We start from the raw sequence: 27958 nt of genomic DNA, 5'->3' as shown, positions 1-27958 counted from the left end.
CATAAAAAATATAGATGAGATTTCTTCTTTACATTAGGTAAATGATCGAAGACTTTTGTCCGGAATTCTAACTGTTTGCGGTATCCCAGAATCCAAGCTCAAAACTGTGTGCACCTCCATCGACAAGCTGGACAAGGTAATTTCAGCTATTATTTGTAAGATTCTGTTGGCTGTGCTGTTGTCTTGGGTTAGGCCAGCCTATCCCTGTGGACCAATATTGGCTTTAATTGGATTTAATTTAATTAAATAGCCATGTAATTTTCATAAGTTTATCACAAGATTAAGATGGATGAGCTAGCTGTATAATGGGGATCTATCGTCAGGGCCGCCATCAGGGGGGTACAGGAATTATACCTGTAAGGGGCCCGGAGGTCCTCAGGGGCCCGGATGGCAACCCCCTGGGGTCCGGAGGCCCACAGGGCCCTAGATGGCAACCCCCCTTTTTTTATTTATTTTTTATTAAAAAAAAATATATATTTTATTTTTTATTAAAGGGACAATTTTTTTTTTTTTTTTTTTTTTTTTTTATATTATTTTCTTTTATTTCTTTTTTTTTTCTTTTTTTATATTTATATTTATATATTTATACATATATATATATATATATATATATATATATATATATATATATATATATAATTTTTTTTATTATTATTAAAGGGCTCAGAGGGCCCCATGTGGCAAACCCCCTTTTTTTTTTTTTTTTTATGAATGTTTATTTTTTATTTTTGTTTATATATATATTATTTTTTTTTTAAAGTGGCCAGAGGTCCCCAGGGCCCTGGATGGAAACTCCCCCCCTTTTTTTTTTTTCTTTATAAATGTTTATTTTTTGTTTTTTTATATATTTGTTTTTATTTCTTTTTTTATTAAAGGGCCCAGAGGTCCCGGATGGCAACCCCACTTTTTTTGTAATTCCTTTTTATAAAAAAATTAAATAATTTGTGTGTATGTGTGTATGTATGTATGTATGTATGTGTGTATATATACATATATATATATATATATATATATATAGGGCCCAGAGGTCTCCAGGACCCAGATGGCTACCCCCCTTTTTTATATATATTTTTCTTTATTTCTTTTTTTTGTAAAGGGGCCCCCCCCCGCTTCTCAATTTCAGGCGGCAGCACCCCCCCCCCCCCCAGTTCTCTGCTCCAGGGGGCCCATGCCTGAAGCTGTGTAAGGGGCCCCATAATTCCTGATGGCGGCCCTGTCTATCGTTGTTCTAGGTCAGTGTATGACTCTTCTGCTTCCCCTTCCCCCCTTGATGACAAAGTTTGGTTTGCCACCAAACCTTTGGCTCTTTCTTTTTATGAAGTTAAAATATAACGTGTATCCAAAGCCAGATGTTTCTTTCAGATTTTAATAGACCGGTTGGGGGTTAGAACCCCTGACACATTTTTATCACTGTTAAAAAAAATTAAAACTTTTAGGCTGTCATTGAAGTTGTCACCAGAATAGGAATAGAGGGGAAATTCCAATGGGAACTTTTGTTACAATGACATCTGTCCAAGAGGGAATTGCCTTTACATTGGAAAGAATTACAATAGCCTGCTGATGTGTCTATAGCATAATAAGTGAAGTGAAATCTCCCCTATGGGACACAGATGGCCAAAACCCTAACCATTAGCTATTCTTTCCAAAATGGAAAAAAGATTTTGGCTTCAAATATACTTTAATGTCTAAATCTATTAAATGCAGCTATTGTTTATAACAATGACATGCTTCTACATGCCTTAATTGCAATGGGAGGGTGACTAAAATAGCATTCTTCTACTACGCTATTTTGATATACACTGCAGCTCATAATTCCTTTTGCATCCCAGGAGCGGAAACCTTCACGATTCAGATTTGCTTCACATTGCTTGAATGTATGCCATTTAGAGAAGGAGAATGGCGGAAACACATGCAGGATATGCAGTTTAAAGTTCTGCTTATGTTCATGCCAGCTGGAGTCTTGGAAACATAAAAAGTTATTTTTCACAGAAAGCAGTTTAGCTTTTCTAGAACTATAATGAGGTCATGTGATTTATTTTAAATGCAAATAGTGATAGATTAAGTACTTAAAAAAAGCTAGTGTGTATGCACATTGTTTAAATGTAACTATGAAGGTGGTCAGCTTAATGCAATTTCACTTGTAATTGCTGCTCTAAAATAAAAAATAAAAAATGTATTTCTGCTTATAGATTTATAATTGATAACTTTTTTAAGTTGTCTCTGAATCTGACGTTTTGAGCTGGAAAACCAGAGGTTGGAGGTCACTTAAACACTGGCAGTCGCTGTTCGTTCAGCTGTGTGACCTCCTTCAGAAAGCATACTAACTCATAGGTCTTGGGTGTGTATCAAATAGCAGTGCCCTACGTTTTATACAGTGCCCTTAAAGGGGTTGTAAAGCTTCGCGTTTTTTCACCTTAATGCATCCCATGCATTAAGGTAAAAAAACATCCGATGCATACAGGCCCCCGCAGTGCCCCGTTTACTTACCCGAGCCGTGAACGCGCTGGCTTCTCGGCTCTTCATTGGATAGATTTATAGCAGCGCAGTCATTCAACTCCAATGACGAGAGGGCTGGGGGGCGGGGCCGAGTCCTGTAGTTGGCGGCTATGGATGCCGAATACAGGACTCGGGAGCTCCGCCCGCAAGCTATCCCCCTTGGGAGGGCGCATTCCAAGGGGGTTGGCTGATGCGGGGAGGAGCCGAGACAGCCGCTGAGGAACCCCAGAAGACGAGGATTGGGGCCACTCTGTGCAAAACAAACTGCACAGTGGAGCCAAGTATGACATGTTTGTTATTTTAAAAAAAATATTAAAAAGGGAACCCTTTACAACCCATTTAAAGTGTTTGTGAAGCCATTTTTTTTTATTCTATAGTTCCCTCTGTTGGATAACATTAAGCTCCCAGTGTATGTGATTTATAAAAATATGCTGCCTAATTCCTTATTTTCGAGTGCCTCTAGGTGCTCACGTGAATTGCCTGCTGGTATCCTCTCCCGATCTGATAGCTGCGGGGGGCTGGGTATCCCCTACTAACATCAGCTGGGAGGAGACCAGTGGACAGTCACGTGAGCAGTGCTTGGAGATAAGGTATTGGACAGCATATCTCTATAAATCACATACACAAAAGCGGAGTTACCCTTTAAGACTGAGTAATCAAATTTTTGCATTGGTGAAGTTGAGATTGGTTATCTATAAGCTGTTGTCTACCAACATACATTTATAAATGGCAGATTTGTGGACTGTTATTTCTCCAGTGCTATTTATAAATGACCATTGAGAATATACCCTTGTGTGGTCATTGCACCTACTAATAGCTGTATACCAAGTCCTCATTGGATGACTCGGAATACAGACAGTGTATGGAGCCTATCTGAATGGCTCGGTACCTTGTGATCATTGTGATAGTCACAGAGATCACATGCTACTGTTTACTATTGTTGATCCCTCCCTTTCTTTTGACAACAGACAAAGGAGAGACATTGTAATAAGTTATGAATAGGAAATTACTAAATTAACCAGCAGCTATTGATCCAATAATTCATTTTTACTAACTGTGAGATTGTTTTTAACCCTTTCACCCCATCCTCTCCTACACATCGAACCTGTAAATGAAACCTCAATTTCCTTCTCTCTGTGTATGGCCTGTAAAATAATGTATCTAGTGCACCAGTACCAAGTTATGTGTTTACTCCTCTCGATAGCAGCATGTTTCTTAATTTCCGAAAAATTAGATCACCTTGATGTGTCTACTTTCCAAAAAAAGGGGTAACTTGGTTTTTGTACTGTCTTGGCATTTTTAGTTTAACAAAGATACAGTTTTTTTATAAACCTCTTTCTTTTACCTTTTTATATATAAAAAAAAAGGTTACTAAATACCAACAAAATAAAGCTTTATCTGGGTATAGTGTTGGATGGCTGAGGAATTGTCAGTCAAACTATAACAGCACTGGAAACTGAAAAATTACCTGGTAATAAAAGGGTATTGCAGGATTGTACTCAAGTAGTTTATAATTCATCTGGCCGATGTCCTTGTTAAAACCCTCAATCTGGTTCTGTAAAGGGGCTTATAATTATAACTTTTTGGTTTAAACATACTGTAAAACGACACCAATAGAAACACTCTTATGAATTCGTTTTTTTTTTTTCCAAAAAGAAGCAATGTACATATTGACTTTAAAAATGCAGCACGTCCCTGAAACAGAGAATCGTTCAATTTAAATGATTGCAGGGACCTTTCCGATAACAAGAATGTGATCAGGAAATCCATCATAATACAGCATAACTATTACTCAGTACAAAGTGGGCATGCCACAAATTATTGTCATTCCTGCCAGGTATAGATTAAGTTGTGCAGGGCAGATATTAATCTCCTGGCCAGCGAAGCTGAAGTGTGTAATGATTGAGAACGCTTGTAATGATGCAAGAGATGCATAATATTCAATCAGCTGCATTGTGATAAAGTACTCATTGATCTGTGTTACAAAGTCCCTTTCATATTTTTTCCCTATTCCAAGCGGTGTATTCATCAATCTCTAGATATAATCTCCCGTGAGATAACACCCAGTGCTCTGTTTTTGTGCGAGCTGATACATCAGTGTCACAAACAGCTTTGCTGGTCGCTGAACCAACCCCACAGAATAACACAGTGGAAAGTGATATTATCTCACGAGATATAGGAACCTGGTGTTTGATGAATAGCACCCCCTGCCACACTATGCCAGGATTAAGGATTCTGGGGGAATATGCATTGTAGGACATGCTATTTGTGTGCCTGTCACATGTGCAGCTGTGTTTATTCTTAAAGAAAACATGTCATGAGAAAATATGGTGGCCAACATTGCTGACCTTTCTTTCTGAAAATGCTACCTGGCTGCCTGTCATGATGGTCTCCTTGCTTCAATACTTAGGAACCAACTTCTAAACCAATGCTTTAAAAAATACCAAATCATTATAAAGCACAGTCATGTGCTTAAAAAATGGGCTTAGTGCTCTCTTTTTTTAATAAACATTTTGAAGGAGAGTTCCTAAAAAAAAAAAGGCCAAGAGAAGAACCCAGTCATTTGACCCATCAAAGTCACGTGGCCAGCCCTTCCCTAGTCATAGGACTCTCTCTGCTGCATTAAATAAAGGGAACTCTATGGTGAATTGTTAATTCAGCCTTGTTTATTAAAACTTCTCAATGTCAATCCTCCAAAGAAACCATTTTTCTTTCTCGTACATCACGGAACACAGAGCACTATAGTAATTACTACATGGGTTATACGCCCACATTCAGGTGATGTACAGTGGCATAATCAAGACAGGAAGTCCCCCACCTATATAACCCATCCCACACTGGGAGTTCCTCAGTTTTTTCACCAGTGTCTATAGGTGTTGGTCATGGTTAAACTGTTATGCCCCATGAGTGTCCTGAACAGGCCAGGGTGCTCTGTTATTGGATCCATTCAAAAGGTCTAATACAAAGACAAAAGTGGATGATACCCGAGCCTCGGCACAAAAGAACGAGGTCTTGCCTGTAACATTTCTCTCAGGAGAACTGGGCCCTGGGATCCAGCACCTTGGTCACATTGCTATACCACAGGTTTTATGTCAAAGCGCTATACAGGTCCAAGGCAGTAGACCCTACGTTCAGAGGGGACCCTGTCCTTGAAGGTCTGGCATGACACCAACCTGCTGTGATGGGTGAAGATTGGGTTACTGTGATATTCCAGTAGTACCCTGCAGCGGGAAAGGGTAAGTTAAGAAGATCCTGGGTTTTTCCTATGGACTTCTTTTTTGAGTAGATGGTGTCTTGCCTGGTTTTGACCACCAGAGGGTGCAAGTAAAACATAACTAATGTTAACATCCCATGCTTAGCTGTTGGAATGTGTCAGCAGCGCTTGTGGAGGAGTGGGAAAGGGATATGTGAACCTGCGCCACGGATATTTAAAATGAATAGAACTAAAATGAGATGACGTCAGTGAGACGAAACCGGTAGGGCGATCGCATCTCTGGGTCACAGCACTTCGATACAAAGGCTTTTATCTATTTTTTAAATGTGAGTACCTTGTTTGTATAAATAAAAATCGTATTGATCTGCAAAACGGTATCACACTATTGGGCGCTTTATTTATCTCTTCCCTGAGCAGCTAAGAGTTTTATGCACTGGAAGTTTTGGCGGAATGCAGCACGGATAACTTATTGTGAGAGCCTGTTACCCCTGCAGGGGGAATTGGATCCGGTGAGTACGGGAGCATTGGGAGAGAGCACTGAGTGATTCACTAAAGGCTTACAATACAGTTTTTTCTTTGCACGTAGCACGCAGCACTTTATTTGCATGAACAATTTTTTGGAAATTGGACTTGTTTGATATACATTTTTGTGATATTTTTGGTATTTGAAGATAAGCACTAGCACCTTAAATAACTATTAATTTATTGCATCTTATATTTATTTATTTTTGCAATATACACTTTCTATTTTATTTAATTGTTCCTACACTGTAGTAGGCACCATCACCTGTTATTTCATACTTTTGGCACTCATTCAATAACCACTCAGGTGGGTATACACAACACTTTATTATATTTATTATATCTTATATTTATACACTTTAATTTTCACACTTAAGTAGGCGCCACCACCTGCTATCTCATATTCATTGCTTGTGGAGGAGTGCCTGCCTTTCTCCTGTATAGTCAGCCACCTGTTGGGTAGGGGGCGATTTGGGGGACTCCACCTAGCGCTGGGCTTACCTGCCTTGACCCTCCGCTCCCCCTCGAGGACGGCACCTACGTCGGAGTGGCAGGAAGGGGGCGTACGGCGCATAAGGTTGACTCCTCTGCTTCCCAATCCCTTCCTTCCCTCCTCCCGAATCTTCCTTCGTGGATCGTTCACACACGCGCAAGGGATTCCTCTTTCTGCCTGGCAGAGAGGACGTTACTGGGGGGGCAGGTCGTATCGCTGCTGGCGTGCATGTAGATTGGCATGCACGTTGTGTCACGGCGCAGGCGCGGACTGGCTTGTTTGTTTAAGCTCAGCCTGCATATGCATATGGTGGCTGACGGTCGGGACACAGACACGGTTCTAAGGGCATGTAAGCACTGTGTGAGGGTACAGGCATACTCAAAGACCCATCTACTCAGCATCTGCTGTAGCATTGATGGCAGCATATTAACCATTGCTAAGAATGAGCTCAGAAATAGTCACATGGTAACAGTACCTCTGCTTTGTGCTTAGGACTATGCTTAGCCGCCAACAATTGCTCCCAGAGGAGTTGTCTCTACATCCCGACGTCTTTCTGACCATATGCCAGAAATTGGGACCCCCGGATGTAGACTTGTTTGCATCCAGAGTCAACAGAAAGTTGGACAGCTTCGTATCAAGGACAAGGGATCCACTTGTTTGTGGGACGGATGCTTTAGTATCTCCTTGGGATCAGTTTTCACTGATTATTGCGTTCCCTCCAATTCAGTTGCTTCCGCGTCTTCTGCACAGGATCAAGGGGGAACAGAGGTCAGTAATTCTAGTTACTCCAGCATGGCCCAGGAGATCCTGGTATGCAGAGATCAGGAGGATGGCAGTAGGGCATCCTTGGACTCTTCCGTCCCATCCAGACCTGCTATCGCAGGGACCAGAATTCCATCCTGCCTTACAAACTCTAAATTTGACGGTTTGGCTGTTGAAGACCTCATTCTGAAAGATCAAGGGCTTTCAGGCTCAGTGGTATCTACCCTGATTAATGCAAGGAAACCGTCCTCCAGGGCTGTTTACTATAGAGTCTGGAGGACCTATGTGTCCTGGTGTGAAGATAAGGGTTGGCACCCTCGCAAGTATGACATAGGTAGAGTTCTCTCTTTCCTACAGCTAGCAGTATAAATGAAGCTGGCCTTGAGCACTATCAAAGGTCAGGTCCCGGCCTTGTCGGTTTTTTCCAGAGGCCTCTTGCTTCACATTCTTTGGTTCTGGACTTTATACAAGGAGTAACATGTATAAACCTGCCTATTAAATCACCCCTATGTCCATGGGATTTGAATCTAGTCTTTTTGAGCCAATGGAAGGGGCTCCGTTGGGCCTTGTGACAAAGAAATTGGTATTTCTTTATCGTACACCATGGGACACAGAGCTTTAGTCATTACATAGTGGGTTGTATGGTCACCAGAGGTGATTGGACACTGGCACAGACAATGAGAACAAGTTCCCCTCCATATAACCCCCCCCCCCCCCCATACTGGAAGTACCTTAGTTTTTTCACCAGTGTCTAAGAATATTGGATGGAGTTAGGATAGTGCTAAAGGAAGCTCTGCCCTGGGGGCAAAAGAGCTATACTTCAGGTCCATCCAAGACGCTTAACCACTTCCAGACCTTAGGTGTTTTTCAGATTTGGTGTTTGCAAGACTAAAACATTTTTTTCTGCTAGAAAATTACTTAAAACCCCCAAACATTATATATATTTTTTTTCTAACACCCTAGAGAATCAAATAGTGGTCATTGCAATACTTTTTGTCACACCGTATTTGCGCAGCGGTCTTACAAGCGCACTTTTTTTGGAAAAAATTCACTTTTTTTAATTAAAAAATAAGACAACAATAAATTTGGCCCAATTTTTTTATATATTGTGAAAGATAATGTTACGCCGAGTAAAATGATACCCAACATGTCACGCTTAAAAATTGCGCCCGCTCGTGGCATGGCGTCAAACTTTTTCCCTTAAAAATCTCGATAGGCAATGTTTAAAAAATTCTAGAGGTTGCATTTTTTGAGCTACAGAGTAGCTCTAGGGCTAGAATTATTGCTCTCGCTCTAACGATCGCGACGATACCTCACTTGTGTGACTTGAACACCGTTTTCATATGCGGGCGCTACTCGCGTATGCGTTCGCTTCTGCGCGCGAGCTCGACGGGGCGCTTTAAAAAATTTTTTTTTTGTTTTCTTATTTATTTTTATTTATTTTATTACTTTTTACACTGAAAAAAAAAAATGGATCACTTTTATTCCTATTATAAGGAATGTAAACATCCCTTGTAATAGAAAAAAGCATGACAGGTCCTCTTAAATATGAGATCTGGGGTCAAAAAGACCTCAGATCTCATATTTGGGCTTAAATGCAAAAAAAAAAAAAAAAAATTTGGAAATGTCATTTTTTCAAATGACAAAAAAAAAAAATTGTCTCTTTAAGAGGCTGGGCGGGACTGACGTTTTGACGTCACTTCCGCCCAGCAGAGCTATGGGGACGGGCGAAGGAGATTTTTCCTTCAGTCTCGTCCCCGCTCAGCTGCCGAACGGTCCCGATCGCCTCTGCCGCTACTGACGGCTTCCGGTAAGCGGCGGAGGGAGCGGTAGAGCGGCGGGAGGGGGGGCCCCTCTCCCGCCACCGATAACGGCGATCTCGCGGCGAATCCGCCGCGGAGACCGCCGTTATCGTTTACCAGACCGCACACACTAAAGATTGATACCTCGGTTGTGGCAGCAGCTGCTGCCGTTACCGAGATATCAATCTTTAAAAAATGGACGTACATCATCGTGCGCAGGTCTGGAAGTGGTTAAATTATTACTCCACAATTGGATGGTATCCGGGCCTCGCGCACCAGGTGTCTCCTGTAATGTCTCTCTTTGGAGGACTGGGCTCTAGGGTCCAGCACTTTCGCTTTTTTACAAACGCTAAAAGTCCTGGCAGAGTCTTTTACATGGCCCAGGGAAGAGGCATCCTTTAAGTAGGAACCCATATCCCTGAAGGTTGGCACACATGCCAGCCGTGATGAAGTCAGTGACAGGAATAGACCACGCGGCGCTCAATAGAGTGAGATACCTGGAGCATTTAGGATGGATCATAAACCTACAGAAACCCTCTCTACAAGCCCTAAGAAGGGTAGAGTATTTGGGCATGATCATAGACACAGCCCAAAGCAGGGTATTCCTGCCAGAGCCAAAGATCAAGTCCCTAAGAGAGAATTGATCCACAAAGTCAGGACGAAAAAGGGACCATCAATTCGCCTTTGCATGAGGCTATTAGGGAAGATGGTGGCCTCCTTCGAGGCTGTTCCTTATGCCCAGTTTAATTCGAGACTACTGCAGGGCGGCATTCTGGCTGCTTGGAACAGGAGAAGCCAAGCTCTGTATTTACCAATGCGCCTGTCTCCACAGGTGCGCCAAAACTTCAGGTGGTGGTTAAAGACCAAAAACTTGTGGAAAAGAAGGTCCTTTCTCCCAGACACCTGGAAGGTGGTGTCTACGGATGCCAGCCTGTTGGGTTGGGGAGCAGTATTAGAAGAAGTTTTATCCCAAGGTACCTGGGCCAAAACCGAGGATAGCTTGCCCATCAACATACTGGAAATTCTTAGTATACTTATCCCTCAGAGCCTGGACACACAGGTTACAGGGCCACCCGGTTCGGATTTAATCCGACAATGCTACTTGCTACTGCAGTAGCTTATATCAATCACCAGGGAAAGCATAAGGAAAAAAATAACTGCACTAAACCAAAAATTAGTGTTCGTTTAAAGGAAAACTAAGTCGGGCATAAGCCCAAAGATATGTGTTGTTACCTAACGGTAAATATCACCGTGATACGTGCATACATAAATGAAAAAATAAATACACATTAATCTAGGATGATAATTAAGCTCCAACAACCTGGAGACTTAATGGTGAATTTTCACAATGATACGTGCATGCATGAATAAATAAATACACATTAATCTAAGATGATGATTGAGCTCCAACGGCCTGGAGACCCAATGTAAACTTGTGTATATAAAGCAGTGACACTTGTGTGTATAAATTAATAGCACCTATGACCATTGCTGGAAAGGTTCCAATATATAAATTATATCGTTAACAAAATTGGAAATAAAAGAAAAGCAGTAATAAAAAAAGTTCATTTTTCTAAATTGGTGTCACAAAAGGAGGAAAGAAAGTCCGTAGTTGTCAGTTTTGAACACCCGTGCACAATCCAAACAAGTAGCTATTCGTGGTCTATAGAAGCCTTATGTGAATCCACCACCAGCAGTCTGAATCTGCTTACCAGATATGAAGGTCCCTACGGACCAAGCCCAACATGTAACTCCAAAACAGATGACCTGTTTGTTAATGATTTCCGGGTACAGCAAACTCCAAATTAGTGTTCAATGAGACCGATCAGAAAAAGAAAAAGAGATGCTTCCATAGCATAAAACCAGGGATACTTTTATTGTACAAAAATTACAAAGGTATAGCACTCACATTTAGGATGATTTGTAAAAGCATTCAGCCATGCAGCTCCGGCCGGACGCTTGCAGGCAAATGGACCGCTCGTGGAGAGGTCCATTTGAGATCCGCTGGCCTACGGAACGGATGCTCTGACTTGGAATCCGTTTTCAATAATCTATGCATTCCCCCCCGATCCCTCTCTTACAGAGATTGCTGGGCAGGATCAAGAAGGAGGCAATACCAGTACTCCTAGTGGCCCCAAATTGGCCCAGGAGGTCTTGGTACACCAAGATCATAAAGATGGTGGTAGGAAGACCTTGGGTGCTTCCTCTACATCATGACCTGCTGTCGCAAGGACCAGTGTTCCACCCTTCCTTACAGAAGCTAAATTTAACGGTTTGGCTACTGAGACCCACATTTTAAAGAAACGAGGACTCTCAAGTCCAGTTCTTTCTACACTCATTAATGCTAGAAAGCCAGCTTCCAGACTAATCTACTAAAGAGTCTGGAAGGCGAATGTTTCCTGGTGTGAATCCAGAGGGGGGAATCCTCTAAAGTCTACTATAAGTAGAATTTTTACCTTTTGCCAATTAGGAGTGGATATGAAATTGGGCCTGAGTACCATTTAAGGGTCAAATATAGGCTCTATCAGTCTTTTTTCAGAGACCATTGGCATCTCATTCCCTAGTCTGGGCATTCATTCAGGGAGTACTGTGGATAAATCCGCCAGTCAAGTCTTGTGTTCCTGGGATTTGAACTTGGTATTATCAGTTCTGCAAAAGCAACCTTTTGAACCTATCCGCAATATTCCTTTGATTCTTTTAAGCAGGAAATTGGCCTTTCTGATTGCTACCTCTTATGCTAGAAGGGTATCTTGTTTCTTGTAAAGAGCCTTATTTAATTTGTCACAACGACAAAGCTGTTCTACGCCCTCATCCTACCTAGCTTCCTTTACTTTAGTGCAGTCCTCCTTCACTTACCTCATCCTTTGATTTTGCTTTTAAATGTCCTTATTTCTTCTGAGAAATCCTCACTTCCTGTTCTTCTGTCTGTAACTCCACACAGTAATGCAAGGCTTTCTCCCTGTGGAGAAAGCCTCTTGAGGGGGAAGGGGGCGAGCAGGAGGGTCAGGACGCTATCTACTTTGCAGATGGAGAAAGGAGCTGTGTGTTAGTGGGCGTCCTGACACTCCTGCTCGCCCCCCTACCCTTAAGAGGCTTTCTCCACACCAGGGAGACAGAAGAACAGGAAATTAGTTTTTTTCAGAAGAAATAAGGACATTTAAAAGCAAAATCGAAGGATGAGGTAAGTGAAGGACTGCACTAAGGTAAAGGAAGATATTTAAGGAAAAAAAAATTACTTTTACAACCCCTTTAAGTATGCCATTTTATTTTATTTATTATTCTATCTATAACTTATAATTGACCTTTATGTTCCATGAGATATATATTTAATTATTTCTATCTATGGGTTCTTCAAAGGTATTTCTAGTGTTCTTCAGGTTAAAAAGCCTGTTTTCAACTTCTAATCCACATGGGAAGAATAGAAGAGAGGAACTTGCTACATTGAGCAACGTAGACAGTTCTCAGAGAAAGTGATAAATGAGGACTACAGTTTGTATCAGTGTAAATGTATATACGACAATGCTATAGTACCTTTTGTGTTCTGTATTACTTGGAATACATACTTTTCAACTTCAGAATGAGGGACAAATGAGCATACCTCCCAACGAAGTTGTTGAGCGGGGGGGGGGGGGAATTCCGTGGATAGGAGTTGTTGAGGGGGGGGGGGGGCTCCGCGGGTCAGAGTTGTTGAGCGGGGGGGTTCCGCGGATCAAACTTGTTGGGAGGGGGGGGTCCGTGGATCGGAGTTGTTGTGCGGGGGGGGGGGCGCGGATCAGAGTTGTTGAGTGGGGGGGGAGTTCCGTGGTTCGGAGTTGTTGAGCGGGGGGGGGGGTTTATCGACAATCGCAGGGAATTTCCCCCCAAATCAGGGGCATCATAAAAATGTATGTGAGCAAGGTACAGTAGGTAAAAATCCTAAAAAATCCTTGATTCAATTGGTCGATGTATACCTAATGCTAAAAAAATCCAAACTGTTGTTTTTAAATTCTAAGCACACTAGTACTAAAGTCTTATTTTTAAATGTTAGTTGTACCTGATAGTAGGACATTATTCAGTGTTAAAATCAAATTGCAGCACGACCTGCTGTTCACGAGCAGTGCACCGTCAGGGCCAAAGCTGCTGAAATTCTCTTTTTATACTTTAAAAGCAGCTGCATTGCCATCTACTGGTCAAATATAGCTTTTTCTTTCCTTTTGCTGCTTTGAAAAGGTGCGGTTTTGTGGCTGTATATGCTGCAATATCCAATTCAAAATTTTTAGATTAAGATTATCCCTTTTTGAGTGTATTTTCCATTGGTGGTCTTATTCCCTTAATCCACTTCAAACTAAAATCAATACAATTGAAAACCAAAAATTAGGTGAAGTATCAGTAAGCTTTTCATGTCCACTGTCCAGCGACACTGTCTCAGTGCTAATAACGTCAGACCCCAGTAACAAGGTGAAATAAAATTGGAGAGGGGCACAGAGGAGGCTTTGTAGGGGTAAAGCAGTATTAAACCCAAAACCCTAATATATTGCAGTTTACCAATCTCTAGTTGTAATGGCTGCATACATTTTCTTTTCTTGGCCTTTTCTTCCCCCTCTGTTTTTACCTGGTGATCTGGCCAGTATCGTACCTCCTGTATTAGAGTGTACCTACTCTGGAGCACAAGGTGCCCCTTTGGGTAGCATCATTAGTCTGAAAGGAGAGGAATGCTAGATGCAGTTTTATATACACTACCAAATTGAAGCCAAACTCCAGTTAACCACTTAACCCCCGGACCATATTGCTGGTCAAAGACCAGAGCACTTTTTGCGATTCGGCACTGCGTCGCTTTAAATGACAAATGCGCAGTCGTGCGACGTGGCTCACAAACAAAATTGGCGTCCTTTTTTCCCCACAAATAGAGATTTCTTTTGGTGGTATTTGATCACCTCTGCGGTTTTTATTTTTTGCGCTATAAACAAAAATAGAGCGTCAATTTTGAAAAAAAATAATATTTTTTACTTTTTGCTATAATAAATATCCCCCAAAAATATATAAAAAAGCGTTTATTGATTGGTTTGCGCAAAAGTTATAGCGTTTACAAAATAGGGGGTATTTTTATGGCATTTTTATTAATATTTTTTTTTACTAGTAATGGCGGCGATCATCGATTTTTTTTTTCCGGTATTGCGACATTATGGCGGACACTTTTGACACATTTTTGGGACCATTGGCATTTTTATAGCGATCAGTGCTATAAAAGTGCATTGGATTACTATAAAAATGCCACTGGCAGTGAAGGGGTTAACACTAGGGGGCAGGGAAGGGGTTAATTATGTCCCTGGGTGTGTTCTAACTGTAGGGGGGGGTGGCCTCACATTGTATGAACAGAAGATCAGCATTTCTCCCCCTGACAGGACCGGGAGCTGTGTGTTTACACACACAGCTCCCGGTCCCCGCTCTGTAACGAGCAATCGCATCTGCCCGGCAGCGATCGTGCCCGCCGGGCACACACACGGGAGTCGGGGCGAGCCCCTAGTGGCCTGCGCGAGAGACGACGTATAGCTACGGGCTCTCGCGTAGGGGAGCCAACCTACCGCCGTAAAATGACGGAGGCAGGTCGGCAAGTAGTTAATGCCTAAGGCCCCATACACACTATTAGATTTTTTGCAGGTTTTTGTCTTCAGGTTTACCAAAACCATGTAGTGCAAAGACCTGCCTGATTGCATACAAATTGAAACTCCTAAAGGGGTTGTAAACCCTTGTGTTTTTTTACCTTAATGCATCCTATGCATTACCTATGCATTTACCTAAGCCCCGAATTTCCGTGGGTGCCACCGCTCTCTCCATGGTTTCTCTGCACTTCATTGGATAGATTGATAGCAGCGCAGCCATTGGCTCCCGCTGCTGTCAATCAAATAAGCTTTAGTATTACTTTAAGGTTTGACCCCGTATTATATGGTTTTGGTAAATCTGAAGACAAAAACCTGCAGAGAATCTAATAGTGTGGATGGGGATTTAGGCTGGATTCACACTGGTACGACATACGCTCCAACATTGGGAGCTCATGTCGCATGACGTGTGCAAATCAATGGTTCCTATGAGAGCAATGTATGTAGGGGATTCCCCGGGGACAGTATGGGCAGAGAATAAAGCAGGATAACAGGAGAAAAATACCAAAGAGTAAAGTAAAAAAAAAATCTGTATAGAAAAATATATATACACATGAACATTAAAATATAGAGTGGAACAAAAAATGAAAAATACAGCTGCTAATGGTTGTAAACACACTAAACCTCTAAACATCAAAGCAAAAGGAGGATTGTGGTTACAACAGACCCGACATGTTTCGGGTGACGCCTAAAATATTTTGCTGTGTTTATTTGTGTTGGCGTGTTTATTTCCTTCTTCTTGGGGTTTATTTTAAAGTAGGAGCATGCTGATATATTTAAATGTAATTGTTCCTTCAAGGCATAGTATTGCACAACATCATTACATGAAGCCTAAATAGAGAGGATTCCCAATCTGGCAGGTCACCAAATTCCAATGGTGGCTATCGGTGGTAACCAGAGGCGTAGCGGGGGGGCAGGGGGGGCTGTCGCACCGGGAGCAAAATTGGGGGGGGGCGAAATTCCGGCGTCCGTGTCACCTTTTTAAAATCATTCAAAACTCATACTGTGTCACTCACACTCACTAATCCGAGCGGCCACCATTTTGCTGCAGATGGCGCCCTGTGATTGGGCGTATGTGGTCATGTGCTGGCGGGGCTGGCCAATCCATGAACGTGGGCGGGCGCATGCGCAAAGGCTGCCCCTGGAGGAGTCCCGCGGCCCGCGCTTCTGTATCCGGATCCCGCCGCCATCTTCTCCTCCACCCTGACAGCGGATGTGCAGTGGACTTCGTCTGGGAGCCGGAGGAGAGCTTGAAGTTGCAGGTGAGCCTGACAGGAGGTAGTACTAGGATTCGGCACCGCACCGCCACGCCACCACACCACACCAGCACCTAGTTGGGGGAGAGGAGGAGATTCAGACTACCTCCATGCTGCCACCCCACCAGGCACCATCACATGCCACCGCCACGTGTTGAATGCATTGCCCGACCAGACTCACTCTCCATTCAGCAAGACAAATACACACGCAGCATGCCTGCTGCACTGAGGGCCTAAGCACAGACAGTCAGACACCGTACTCATTATTACAGTAACAACATGCCTGTCCTGATTGCTGATTCCATTGCCAAAAGCCCCCTCCTGCTGCGGCCTACGATAATTTGATTAATAACAGCGCATGAACTACAGTTGTGTTCAAAATTATTCAACCCCCCAATGCTGTAAAGGGGTTTTAGGAGATTAGTGTACATTTGTAATTGTATTCAGAATGAAATCCTACAAGGTCTCTTCTTAAAGAACCATATGCAACTAAAATGACATCAATTGGTTTTGTAATACAGTAGTAAATGTTTATTTTGTGAATTTTCATTTACACAATTATTCAACCCCTTAAAGACTACCACTCTGAAGAACAGAGGGTTCATTGAAGTGTTTTCAATCAGGTATTGAAAACACCTGTGGATGTCAGGGAGCACAATTAAAGCCTAATAAGCACCAATCAGGCAGCTTTAAAAATGACTGTGATACTCAGCTCCTTCTAGACATTTACTGGTGTGGTTACAAACATGGTGAAGTCAAGAGAATGGTCCGGGAAGACAAGAGAAGAGGTGATTACTCTTCGCAGGAAGGGCAATGGCTATAAGAAGATTGCAAAGATGTTAAACATACCAAGAGACACCATAGGTAAGCATCATTCGCAAATTCAAGCCAAAGGGCACTGTTGAAACCTATACCTGGTCGTGGCAGAAAGAGAGATGCTGACTTCGACTGCTGTGCGCTACCTGAAGCGTAGAGTGGAGAAAAGTCCCCTTGTGACTGCTGAGGAACTGACAAAAGATTTGTCAGATTGGGTACTGAAGTTTCTGCTCAGACAATACGGCGCACACTGCGTAATGAAGGCTCCATGCCAGAACTCCCAGGCGCACCCCTTGCTGTCTCCAAAGAATAAGAAGAGTCGACTGCAGTATGCAAAAATCATGTGGACAAACCACAGAAGTTTTGGATTGTGTTCTGTGGACTGATGAAACAAAAATTAGAAGTGTTTGGGCCCATGGATCAACTGCTATGTTTGGAGGAGGAAGAACAAGGCCTATGATGAAAAGAACACCTGCCTACTGTGAAGCATGGCGGGGGGTCAATCATGCTTTGGGGCTGTTTTGCTTCTGCAGGTACAGGGAAGCTTCAGCGTGTGCAAGGTACCATGAATTCTCTCAGTACCAGGAGATAGTGGATAACAATGTGATGCAGTCCGTCACAAACCTGAGGCTTGGGAGACGTTGGACCTTTCAACAGGACAATGATCCCAAGCATACCTCCAAGTTCACTAGAGCATGGTTGCAGATTAAAGGCTGGAACATTTTGGAGTTGCCATCTCAGTCACCAGACTTAAATCCGATTGAAATCAGAGGGAACTACGGGACAAAAGGACAGGTTGAAGTTAGAACACAAGTGGAGACGGCTCCTCTAATAGACCCTTAGACCCTATATACCTGTATCAAGTCAGTACGAGTAGAGGAAGAGTGCGCCAGCCTTCCGGAGGTAAAAAAAAAAAAAAAAAAAACAGATATGCAAAGAGAAAAAACGCCAGAATGAAAAATTACGGGGGGGGGACTTCACATTAGGTTGTGGAGAATGTGCATATCGCCTGAGGAGCAGTGGGTCTTACTCGGGCACTGTGGCGGCGCGGAGGACAGTATGGTAGCTACACTGGCGGATATGAGTGAGACAGATGCCTGTGGTGTAATGGTATGGAGTCTGCAAGAGGGATGTTCAGGTGAATATTGGCGGCTGCCGATAAGATGGCGGCTGCAGATGGACTGTACCAGCGCTCCATCCTTGGATACTGTCACCATAGTAATCCAAGGATAGAGCCGCGTTTACACTCAATCTGCAGCTGTCAACATCCCAGATGGGCATATCTAATGTTAAGGGGCACACTGATGGGCACATTTTATGTTAAGGGACACGCCGATTGGCATATTATATGATTGGATATGGATGATTATACAGGGGGGGGGGGCGGAAAAAAAATTCTGCCCCGGGCGCCCATAACTCTGGTTACGCCACTGGTGGTAACATCATTCTCTGCAGTTTGTTTCCTATCACAGATAATTGTTTCAAAGTTGGGGGGGACCCCATGCCATTTTTTTTTGGGCGTGGGGGTTCCCCTTAAAATCCATACCAGACTGAAGGACCTGGTATGGTCTTGGAGGGGGAACCCCATTGCCGTATTGTTGTTTGTTTGTTTTTTTCAATTTGGCGTGGAGTTTCCCCTAAAGATTCATATTGGACACAAAGTGCCTGGTATTGTCGAGGTTAAAGTCTGATCCTCATTCATTGAAGTTGGATGGATGTCGGACTTCAAGTCGCACGGCAAAGTCTGATCCACAGTTGTGCGACTGTCGTGTCGTGCCAGTGTGAACCCGGCCTAATAGGCAGTTACAGCAAAGGGATAAAGATTTTACAAAAATAAATAGGTGTCGATTTTTGTAATTACCTATAACTGATGCATTCTGCTAGAGAGCTTGTTCTTTTAAAAAACGGACTCACTGACTGGATAACCAGATTAAATTTTAGAAAAAGAAAATGAATGCAGCCATTACATCTAAGAAATGGTAAGCTGCAATATAATGTTTGTTTTTGGATTTAATGCTGCTTGCATAGCAGGCTTCTTAGATTGCACAATACATTTACATTTAAAAGTTGAAAATGGAGCACAGGTTCACTTAATTGTTCAGTGTAAAGAGAAAGGTTAAAGCTGAAGTTTCTTTTTTAAATCGGAACCAGGGACAGAATATACATGAATGAATAGTGCCCTGTGTGCTGGTGGCTACTGTGTTGTTTGAAATCTTCAATCCTGCCTCCAGATAACCCTGAAGCTATGATGTTCTGGTGGTGCGTGGGCTAAAATAAATGGTTCCACCTGTCACAGGCACTTGTCAAAAGTCCAAACTATTCCCACTCCTCCATTTATAGAAGATGTACTAGGAGTTTCTGCAGATAAGTGCTGTATGAATGGAGGACAATTTCCATTGTGGGAACTGCCTGTATGAATGGAGGAGTGGAGTGGAAAGAGCAGGCATAGTTGGCACTTTTGACAAGTGTCTGTGACCAGTTGAGCTGTGTGTATTAATCCCCACAGAAATGGAATAAAACCACTGCAGGGGTATCTAGGGGGGGGGGGGGGGGCAGAGGATGAAAGATTTAAAGAAAAAGAGCAGCCACCAGCACATGGGACACCCGTCATTCAAAAAAGTCACTATTCTTCAGCTTTAAGTGTTATTTAATGGGTTTGGTTTTGTTTTAGGGTTTGGATAAGGAATGAGTTAAATGCAACGGTGTGGGGGGCGTGGCCTGGCACACCATGGAGAAGAATGTGTGTGTGTGTGTGTGACCTGAGCTCGGTTCATTACCCCTGTTTCTAAGTAATCCTGCACTCCGGCAGTATCCTGCAGCAGCCTGAAAGATCCCCTAGGGACCGTCCACATGTGCATACCTCCCAACAGTCCCTGATTTGGAGGGACTGTCCCTGATTTGGAGCAATGTCCCTCTGTCCCTCATTTGTCTCTCATTTTGGTCTGATCTATATAGTTGTATATAAAATGCACTTTTTTTATATCAAAAAGTGTTTTCCAGTACTAAACTTTTCATCTGATTTCTAAATCGCTGCATTTGTAAATTCCAAAAGCCAATATAAAGGAAAAGTGGTGGGAAAAAAACACTTGTGGGTTTAACCAATCTTGTTTTTTTGTACAATACTCCTTTAAGGGGGCGTGGCAAGGGGTATGTCCTATGCCTGCATACTTTTGCTGATAGGTGTCCCTCATTCCCATCTCAAAAAGTTAGGAGGTATGCATGTGCATACCTGGCTCCACAGGCTTCCGAAGGAACGAGGGTCTGAGCAGAGCGGCGCTCCTCCACACGGCAGCAGCCCTGGGGGCAGGCCGCAGCTACAGCCTAGTCTCGGAGACCGGCGGCCATCTTGCTCCTCCCAGACTCTCTGCTAGCTGTCAGGCAAGGTTCCATCCACTGGTAATATCTATCATTTGGCGTGCATTACTAAGGTCCACCAGCAGGTGTCTCCTGGCAGTTTGAAATAGATTTTGCCTTTCTGTAGTCAGGCATCACCCCTAAGTCTGTTAGCAGGTAATAGTATAAATACGTGGCAAGTGCACACACACCTTGCCCTGGTATTGTCCTTGTGCCCTGACCTGCAGCGTGTTTACCTGTTATCCTGATCCTGAACCCTGATTCCTGTATCCTGAACCTGTTTGTATCCGTTCCTGTATCCCTGGATCCTTGCCCTGCAGCCTGATTCCTTCCATCTTGTCCCTGTCTGTTTAATCCTGCCCCCCCCCCCCCATCTGCTGATCTCCTGTTTATGATCCTGGCCTGGCTTGACTACGATTCTGGTACTCCCTTTGCTATATATGCTGGTTGGTTTACTATCACTGTTTTGGTTGTTTGGTTTGTTCACTCTGTTTGTATTGATGGTGTATTCACATTTATATGCATTTACCTTAACCACTTGCTGACCAGCGCACGCTGATATAGGTCAGTAAAATTGCACGGACAGGCAAAAGGGCATACAGGTACGTCCCCTTTAAATTGCCGCCGTGTGGTCGCGCGCCGAATCGCCGCCGGTGTCCCGCGATCGGGTAACAGAGCTCAAGAGTGGGGAGATGTGGTGTGTGTGTGTGTGTGTGTGTATGTAAACTCAACATCTCCCCGTTCTGCCTAGTAACACTGTCACTGATCGTGTTCCCTGTCATCAGGAACAACGATCAGTGACATGTCACATGTAGCCACGCCCCCCTACAGTAGGAATCACTTCCTATGGAACACTTATCCCCTTCAGCGCCCCCTACAGGTTAACCTCTTCACTGCCAGTGCCATTTTTACAGTAATTGGTGCATTTTTTTCCTTTACAAATGAAAATGGTCCCAAAATAGTGTCAAAAGTGTCCGATGGGTCTGCCATAATGTCGCAGTCAGGATAAAAAATCGATGATCGCCGCCATTACTAGTAAAAAAAAAATATTAATAAAAATGCCATAAAACTATCCCCTATTTTGTAGACGCTATAACTTTTGCGCAAACCGATCAATAATTTTTTTTTTTTTTTTTACCAAAAATATGTAGAAGAATACGTATCGCCCTAAACCGAGAAAAAAAATGTTATATATTTTTTGGGGATATTTATTATAGCAAAAAGTAAAAATATTGAATTTTTTTTTAAAAAAAGCAGAGGTGATCAAATACCACCAAAATAAATCTCTATTTGTGGGGCAAAAAATATGTCAATTTTGTTTGGGAGTCACGTCGCACGACCGCACAATTGTCAGTTAAAGCTACGCAGTGCGGAATCGCAAAAAATGGCCCGATCATTTACCCATAAAATGGTCTGGGACTGAAGTGGTTAGTAAACTTACTTACTTTCACCTATTTATGTTTGGGTTTCCTCTGTTGCAGTCCACACAATTTCTGGTCTTATCCGATACGTGACACCAGCATTACATCCCGGCCTTCCTGGCTAACTCCTCACACAGTGCTGAAAGTTGAACAGCATGCTCACCGCTACCCACAGCCCTCACAGGGTCATCATTGTGCACCGACTTGTGGTCAATTCCTGGATCCTCAACGTGAGTAGCGGCCATCTTGCTACACCCCAACAGATGCCCTCGGCCTCCCCACCTCTCCCCTGCTCTATCTGGACCCCAATTTGCCACCTCTGCACCCTGGCCTGCCAGAACATTATTCCCACCTCAGTGTAAGACCCTGCAAGGTGTATAAAAGGATTGGATCACAGCTGATTGAGGTTTCTCAGGTGTGATACCCTTGGTCACTCTCTATGTTATTAAGAAAGTTTAGGGATCAATTCATCACAACCTCTGTAGTAGCAATATCACCAAATCCTATATACTTATTTGCATATAGGCAACATATATATAGATAGACAGTCTCCAGAGTACTCAGGGGTACAACAGCATATGCACTACTGATTAATAACTTCAATTAATTCTCAGGTAACACTTCTATCATAGGCAAGTGTATCTGCATTAACTTCATGCAGATAGTAAGAATATACATATGCTGGAAACCGAGATACTTGCGGTTTGTTGATTTGGTAGTTTAATCCAGGTCCCAATAGTAGTAGCAGTCCTGCTTAATGGGAAGGTTTAGACAGAGAGTCCCTGGTGTGTAGCTTCCAGCAGAGGATGTAAGTTGTAATAGTGCTGAGTGAAGAGTTGCAAGATGGCATGGAGAAGATGCTGGGTCTGCGGTGAGTATTTCCTAAGTGCTGTACTGAGGTCCCAACGGAGAGCGTGGTATGCTTGGTTCTGTCTCCCAGGAGGCGGCAGGCGTCCTACAAGAATTGTGGAACACCTGATCGCCATGCCTGGAGGTTTAAATTGGGGAGAAGCATGGGAATCAGCTGGAGAACGCCAGGTGCACTTCCGCGTTCCAGGGTGGAACGCAATCGTCCGCGCACCGGAAGTGACGCGGCCGATTCAGAAAAGAGCGCTGGAAGGCGAGAATTTTAACTGGGAGCAGGTAGAATGAAAGGGGGAAGGAACCAGTCGTTATAGGTAATGACAGGGGCATTACACTCAGTTAGTAGAGAGTGTACTGCTCCACCAGGGGCAGGTGGCAGTCGCGGCCTTGTTCCTGGTGCCACGTGTGGCAGCCATCTTCCTACATCCTCCTTCAGTATATACACCTGATTCCAGCCTCCATACTTCCCCGGTGCCCAGTTCACCCACCAAACTAACACCAGCGCCACTCAGCCTATTGCATCTGCCATCTCTTCACAACAGTCATGGCCCCTGACGAAACCTAAGCCGGTACACGGCCACCAAGCTGGACAAATACCGCCGGCAGAATAAAGACAGCCTGGAGGAAGATGGCGGCACCCCGCCAGAGGGGAGAGAGACAGCGGGAGCAGAAACAGATAAGGTACTGGAGGCCATCTCCGCTTTACAGGCCACCCTCACGACTAGAATTGAGGAGGTGAAGGTGGATATCTCGATGTGGTCCGACAAGACCTCCATAAGCTCAAGGAGCGAGTTAAGACCTCTGAGACCAGATTGGGAGAGGTGGAGGACGCGATCCCACCGTTACAGAGTACCTCCAAACGCATGCAACACCAGATCAACCAACTCCTTGCAAAGCAGGACGACATGAAGAACAGGCTCCGTAGGTGTAACCTTCGTTTTATTGGTCTGCCAGAGGGGATAGAGGGGAAAGGCCCAACTACATTCCTAGAGTAATTACTGATCATGACGTATGGCAGAGAGGCCTTCTCAGTCACATTTGCGATTGAAAGAGTGCACTGCATGCCCTCTAGGCCGCCACCACAGGATGCCCCTCTTATTGTTAACTGCTGAATTACTAAGACCAAGATGCAGCACTACGCTTCTCATGGGTGAAAGGCAATATACGCATTGGCAATGTCAAGGTAGCCATCTTCCCTAATTTTTCCACTGAAGTACAAAAGCGCAGGCAAAACTTTACAGAAGCCAAGACACCTACGTATTAAAAATGTCAAATATTGTTGTGGGAGATGATGACTGCGCCATTTTCTTTGAAACTCCTGAGGACACCATCGCCAGTGCCGAGAAACCAACAGAAAAGCGAACGATTAAAGTGATACTATAGGTTCACGTTTAATAAAATAAAATAACAAACATGTCATACTTACCTCCACTGTGCAGTCCATTTTGCACAGAGTGGCCCCGATTGTCCTCTTCTCGGGTCCCGCGGTGGCTCTCGCCGCTCCTCCCTGCAATAGATAATCCCCTCTGGGAAGCTCTCTCTCGAGGGGGTTACCTTGCGGCGTGCTCCCATGTCATACACTCGCCGTGCATAGCCGCTGAGTATATGACTTGGCCCTGATTCAGGTTTTATCTCTGTCATTGTTTTACTTGAGCGGAGTGCTTGACCCACTTTGCGCACAAGTTCATGTTTTGTTATGGGTATATGCTCACATCGGGTGGGAGGGAGGGGGGATTGTTGTATCAAAAGTACAAATGCACCAAGTACAAATGCTATCAGTTACAGAATACAATGTTGAGTATATTTCTACTAATTGGAAGGATTGCTGACATGTGTGGGGTGAGGACCACCTCTTGTGTGACATTATGGTACTGTATGATCAAACTCCTCTATTACTTACGCCATACTCTACCATGATATCTCTGAAGTTCCTAACTTGGAACGTTAGAGGATTATGAAGACAAAATTAAACGCTCATGCCGTCCTATCATATATTTAAAACAAAGGGGCGTCCTCGGTTGAGACGCATATACAGTAGACGACGGTTTACAGCTTGCTCTTAAACTCCCCTGGATTGGCAATATGAGGGGTGTCCTTGCTCATAACCAAGTCCCTGCATTTTGAGTTGTGTGACCTGAGCCCAGACCCAAGGGTCGCTATGTTTTTCTACAAGTTAAAATATATGGATGACATTTTTTTCTAATGCTTATTATGTACCACCCCCATTCTGCATGACAGTTTTGACGACTTGCAGAATGTCAGTACAAGATTGACCCCTCTCCCTACAAAGCCTCCCACCTTAAACTACAATCCAGGGTAGTTAATCAACTGCAATATGAGATGTCTAGAAGAAAAAAATAATTTTCTAGACAAAACTCTTTGAACATGGAGAGAAAGGGCGGGAAGCTATGGCGTACATGGCTCCCAGTGAAGACAGACCCCCTGTGTTGATCTCCCTGCAAAACCCATCTGGTGAGATAATAACCGATCCTACAGCAATAACGGCAATGTTCCACAGTTTTTTTAGCTCCTTGTACACCACCACTACGTTCAACGATTCAACACCCATTGATCGCTTCTTAGAAGAATCCCGCAACTGACCATGGCTCAGATAGAAACACTAGAGGCATCACTAATGACCAATCGCCAGCTTTGCTAGTTCCAAGTCACCAGGGTCTGATGGACTACCCATCCAATTCTATTCACAATATAGTGAGACTCTCATACCCCAGCTGCTAACCCTCTATACTCACCTATTCGAGACCTTTACCTTACCTGCATCCATGAGGGAAGCAATTATAGTACTCATTCCCAAACCAGGCAAGGATTTGGGTCTCCCTGAGTCATATAGACCCATCTCCCTGCTCCAGGTGGAAATCAAAATCCTGGCTAAAATTTGGGTGCTGCGCCTCAATCAGGTTATCCTATCCCTAGTACATGAGGACCAAGCTGGCTTCATGCCAGGCAAGAACACCTCATTTAATCTTAGGAAATTGTTCATAAATAGGCAAGCCCATCATGACAGTGTTGCAGAGAGAGAGTGGTGATGACACTTGACACTACTAAAGCATTACAATACTGCTTTGGCCCTAAGTTTCTTTGATGGATCCGCTTGCTGTACCAGGACCTAGAGGCCAGGGTAATGGCCAACGGATAGAAGTCAGATACTTTTGAACTCTCCAGAGGCACCAGGCAGGGCTGCCCTCTCTCCCCCCTTTTGTATGCCTTAGCCACAGAACCTTTAGCAATATCCATCAGACGCAACACATTGATACGGGGCTTACGCGTGGGTGACCTAGAAGAAAAAATAAGCATGTGCGCAGATGACACACTACTATATCTGGTAGATTCAAGCCCCTCCCTAGCTGAAGCCCTACGAACAATAGAACACTTTTGTTCATTCTCAGGTCTCAAAATCAATTGGGAGAATTCACAAATTTTCCCACTTGATCTTGCTCCCCAAACTGAATTACAGACCCAATTGCCATACAGCGAGTTAAATAGCCTCAAATACCCGTTATTTGGTCGCCGGTCGACTGTCTCTCTCAATGTGGAAACACTGTTTGCCCTGATTAAGTCTAAAACACAAATATGGCCATGTTTAACCTTCGGGGGACTAGGTTGTATCAACCTCTTAAAAACCAACACTGAAATATTTCAAAACCATAGATGCAATTCTCAAACCCTTTGTTTGGGGGAAGAATAGACATAAATTGGCACAGCAATTTCTTAAAAACCCCACTGATTTGGCCGCTACGGCCCTACCAGACTTTAGTTCATACTACCTAGCATCCCAACTATCTCAATTGTTCCATATAGACAAGACAGACAGCAAGAGATTTGCTTTACTCCTATGCCCAGCCTGGGCCCAACTGACATCTGACCCCATCTGTGCTATAGCAGCAGGCACAGAGGGTGTTACAAAAAAAGAGGAACACAACTTCCTCCTAAACCACTATAGGAAGATATGGAGACTGGCATCTGTCAAAATGGACATACCTACACATAACGACTATTCTCCCATGTGCACATATCTCACACCTGTAAGAATGGCTAAATTTAATCAGGGGCAGCCTTCCATTTGTCTATTATGTAATCGAGAAACAGGCACATTCTACCACCTCCTATTATCCTGCCTATACATGGATTTTGGAAACAGGTGGTGGATTTCCTTCATGGCAACATGATGCAAAGGGGTGGTACAAGGGCGAGGCATTGCAAGTAGATTTTTCCCTAACCCAGAGTTTAGCATTAAGCGCAACTTTAAAATGGTGCATCCATGAGATGGAAATAGGGGGGAATATAAACATCCTCTGGGCAGAGTGGTCAACATTAACAAATCTCAATTCAAGTAAAAAAAGTCAATACTACTATTTTGTACTGTGTGTATTAATAAATCAGATACAATTTTTTGTGTTTGGTTTTCCTTCTTCAATAAACCATTTATTTCGTATACCTCCCTATATGAATATTCTCATTGCAACACAACTTTTTAATTTTGTAAATGATTGTCTGTCAGTATGATGCTCATAAATTGCAGAAATACTTTTCCCATAGTACTTGATATAAGTAAAAGCCTCTCAGAGAAGTTTGTGTGCTGCAGCTTTACTGGATAAACAATGCTGTATTTGAAACTATAAGGCTCCATGCACACTGAAGCTAAAAAAAACTATAAAAAAATGCCAGTAGCTTTGCAGAGAGCCTTTCAAAGTTTTTTAGCGTTTTTGCAATAGCGTTTATTAGCGTTTTTTCAGCTTTTTATTTTTATTTTTTTCAATGGATAAAAGAACGCTGGCGCCAGCGTTTTTGAGCGTTTTGCGTTTTTTATTGTTTTTTTTCCCTGCCGAAAAACAGCACTTTGAACGCAAATTTCAGGCGTTCAGAAAAAAGCCGATGAACTCCAAAGCTCATTAACACTAAAAAACGTGCATGGGCACATAGGCTAACATAGAGTTCAGTTTATGGGCTTTTTAAAAAAAAGCCCAAAGCGCCAATAAACTGCAGTTTATCAGCTTCAGTGTGCATGGAGCCTAATGACGCGTACCCACAACCGTTTTTCGGGTTTTAAAAAATGACTTTTTTTTTATGTCATTAAAAACGATTGTGTGTGGGCTTCAGAGCATTTTTCGGGTTCTGAAAAACGGGCAAAAAAAAATTTGAACAAGCTCTATTTTTTAACAACGTTTTTAACGTTGTCGTTTTTCGAGTTGTAAAAATGGTCGTGTGTGGGCTTTAACACGACGTGAAAAATCCGCGCATGCTCAGAAGCAAGTTATGAGACAGGAGCGCTCGTTCTGGTAAAACTACCGTTCGTAATGGAGT

The 27958-nt window shown here is 43.3% G+C and overlaps 1 protein-coding gene across 2 annotated transcripts in view; it reads left to right on the top strand.

Annotated features, from left to right (window-relative positions):
- LOC120932456 (histidine--tRNA ligase, cytoplasmic-like) overlaps positions 1-27958 on the top strand; it is a 184115-nt gene that overhangs the window by 88733 nt on the left and 67424 nt on the right. For both annotated transcript variants that reach the window (XM_040344818.1, XM_040344817.1), the window contains exon 8: positions 38-136. In XM_040344818.1, the coding sequence (XP_040200752.1) occupies positions 38-136 (99 nt within the window). The remainder of the gene's footprint in view (positions 1-37; positions 137-27958) is intronic.

Source organism: Rana temporaria, chromosome 3 (genome assembly GCF_905171775.1).
Source record: "Rana temporaria chromosome 3, aRanTem1.1, whole genome shotgun sequence".
Lineage (NCBI taxonomy): Eukaryota > Metazoa > Chordata > Amphibia > Anura > Ranidae > Rana > Rana temporaria.
This window is presented reverse-complemented; position numbering and strand designations above follow the sequence as displayed.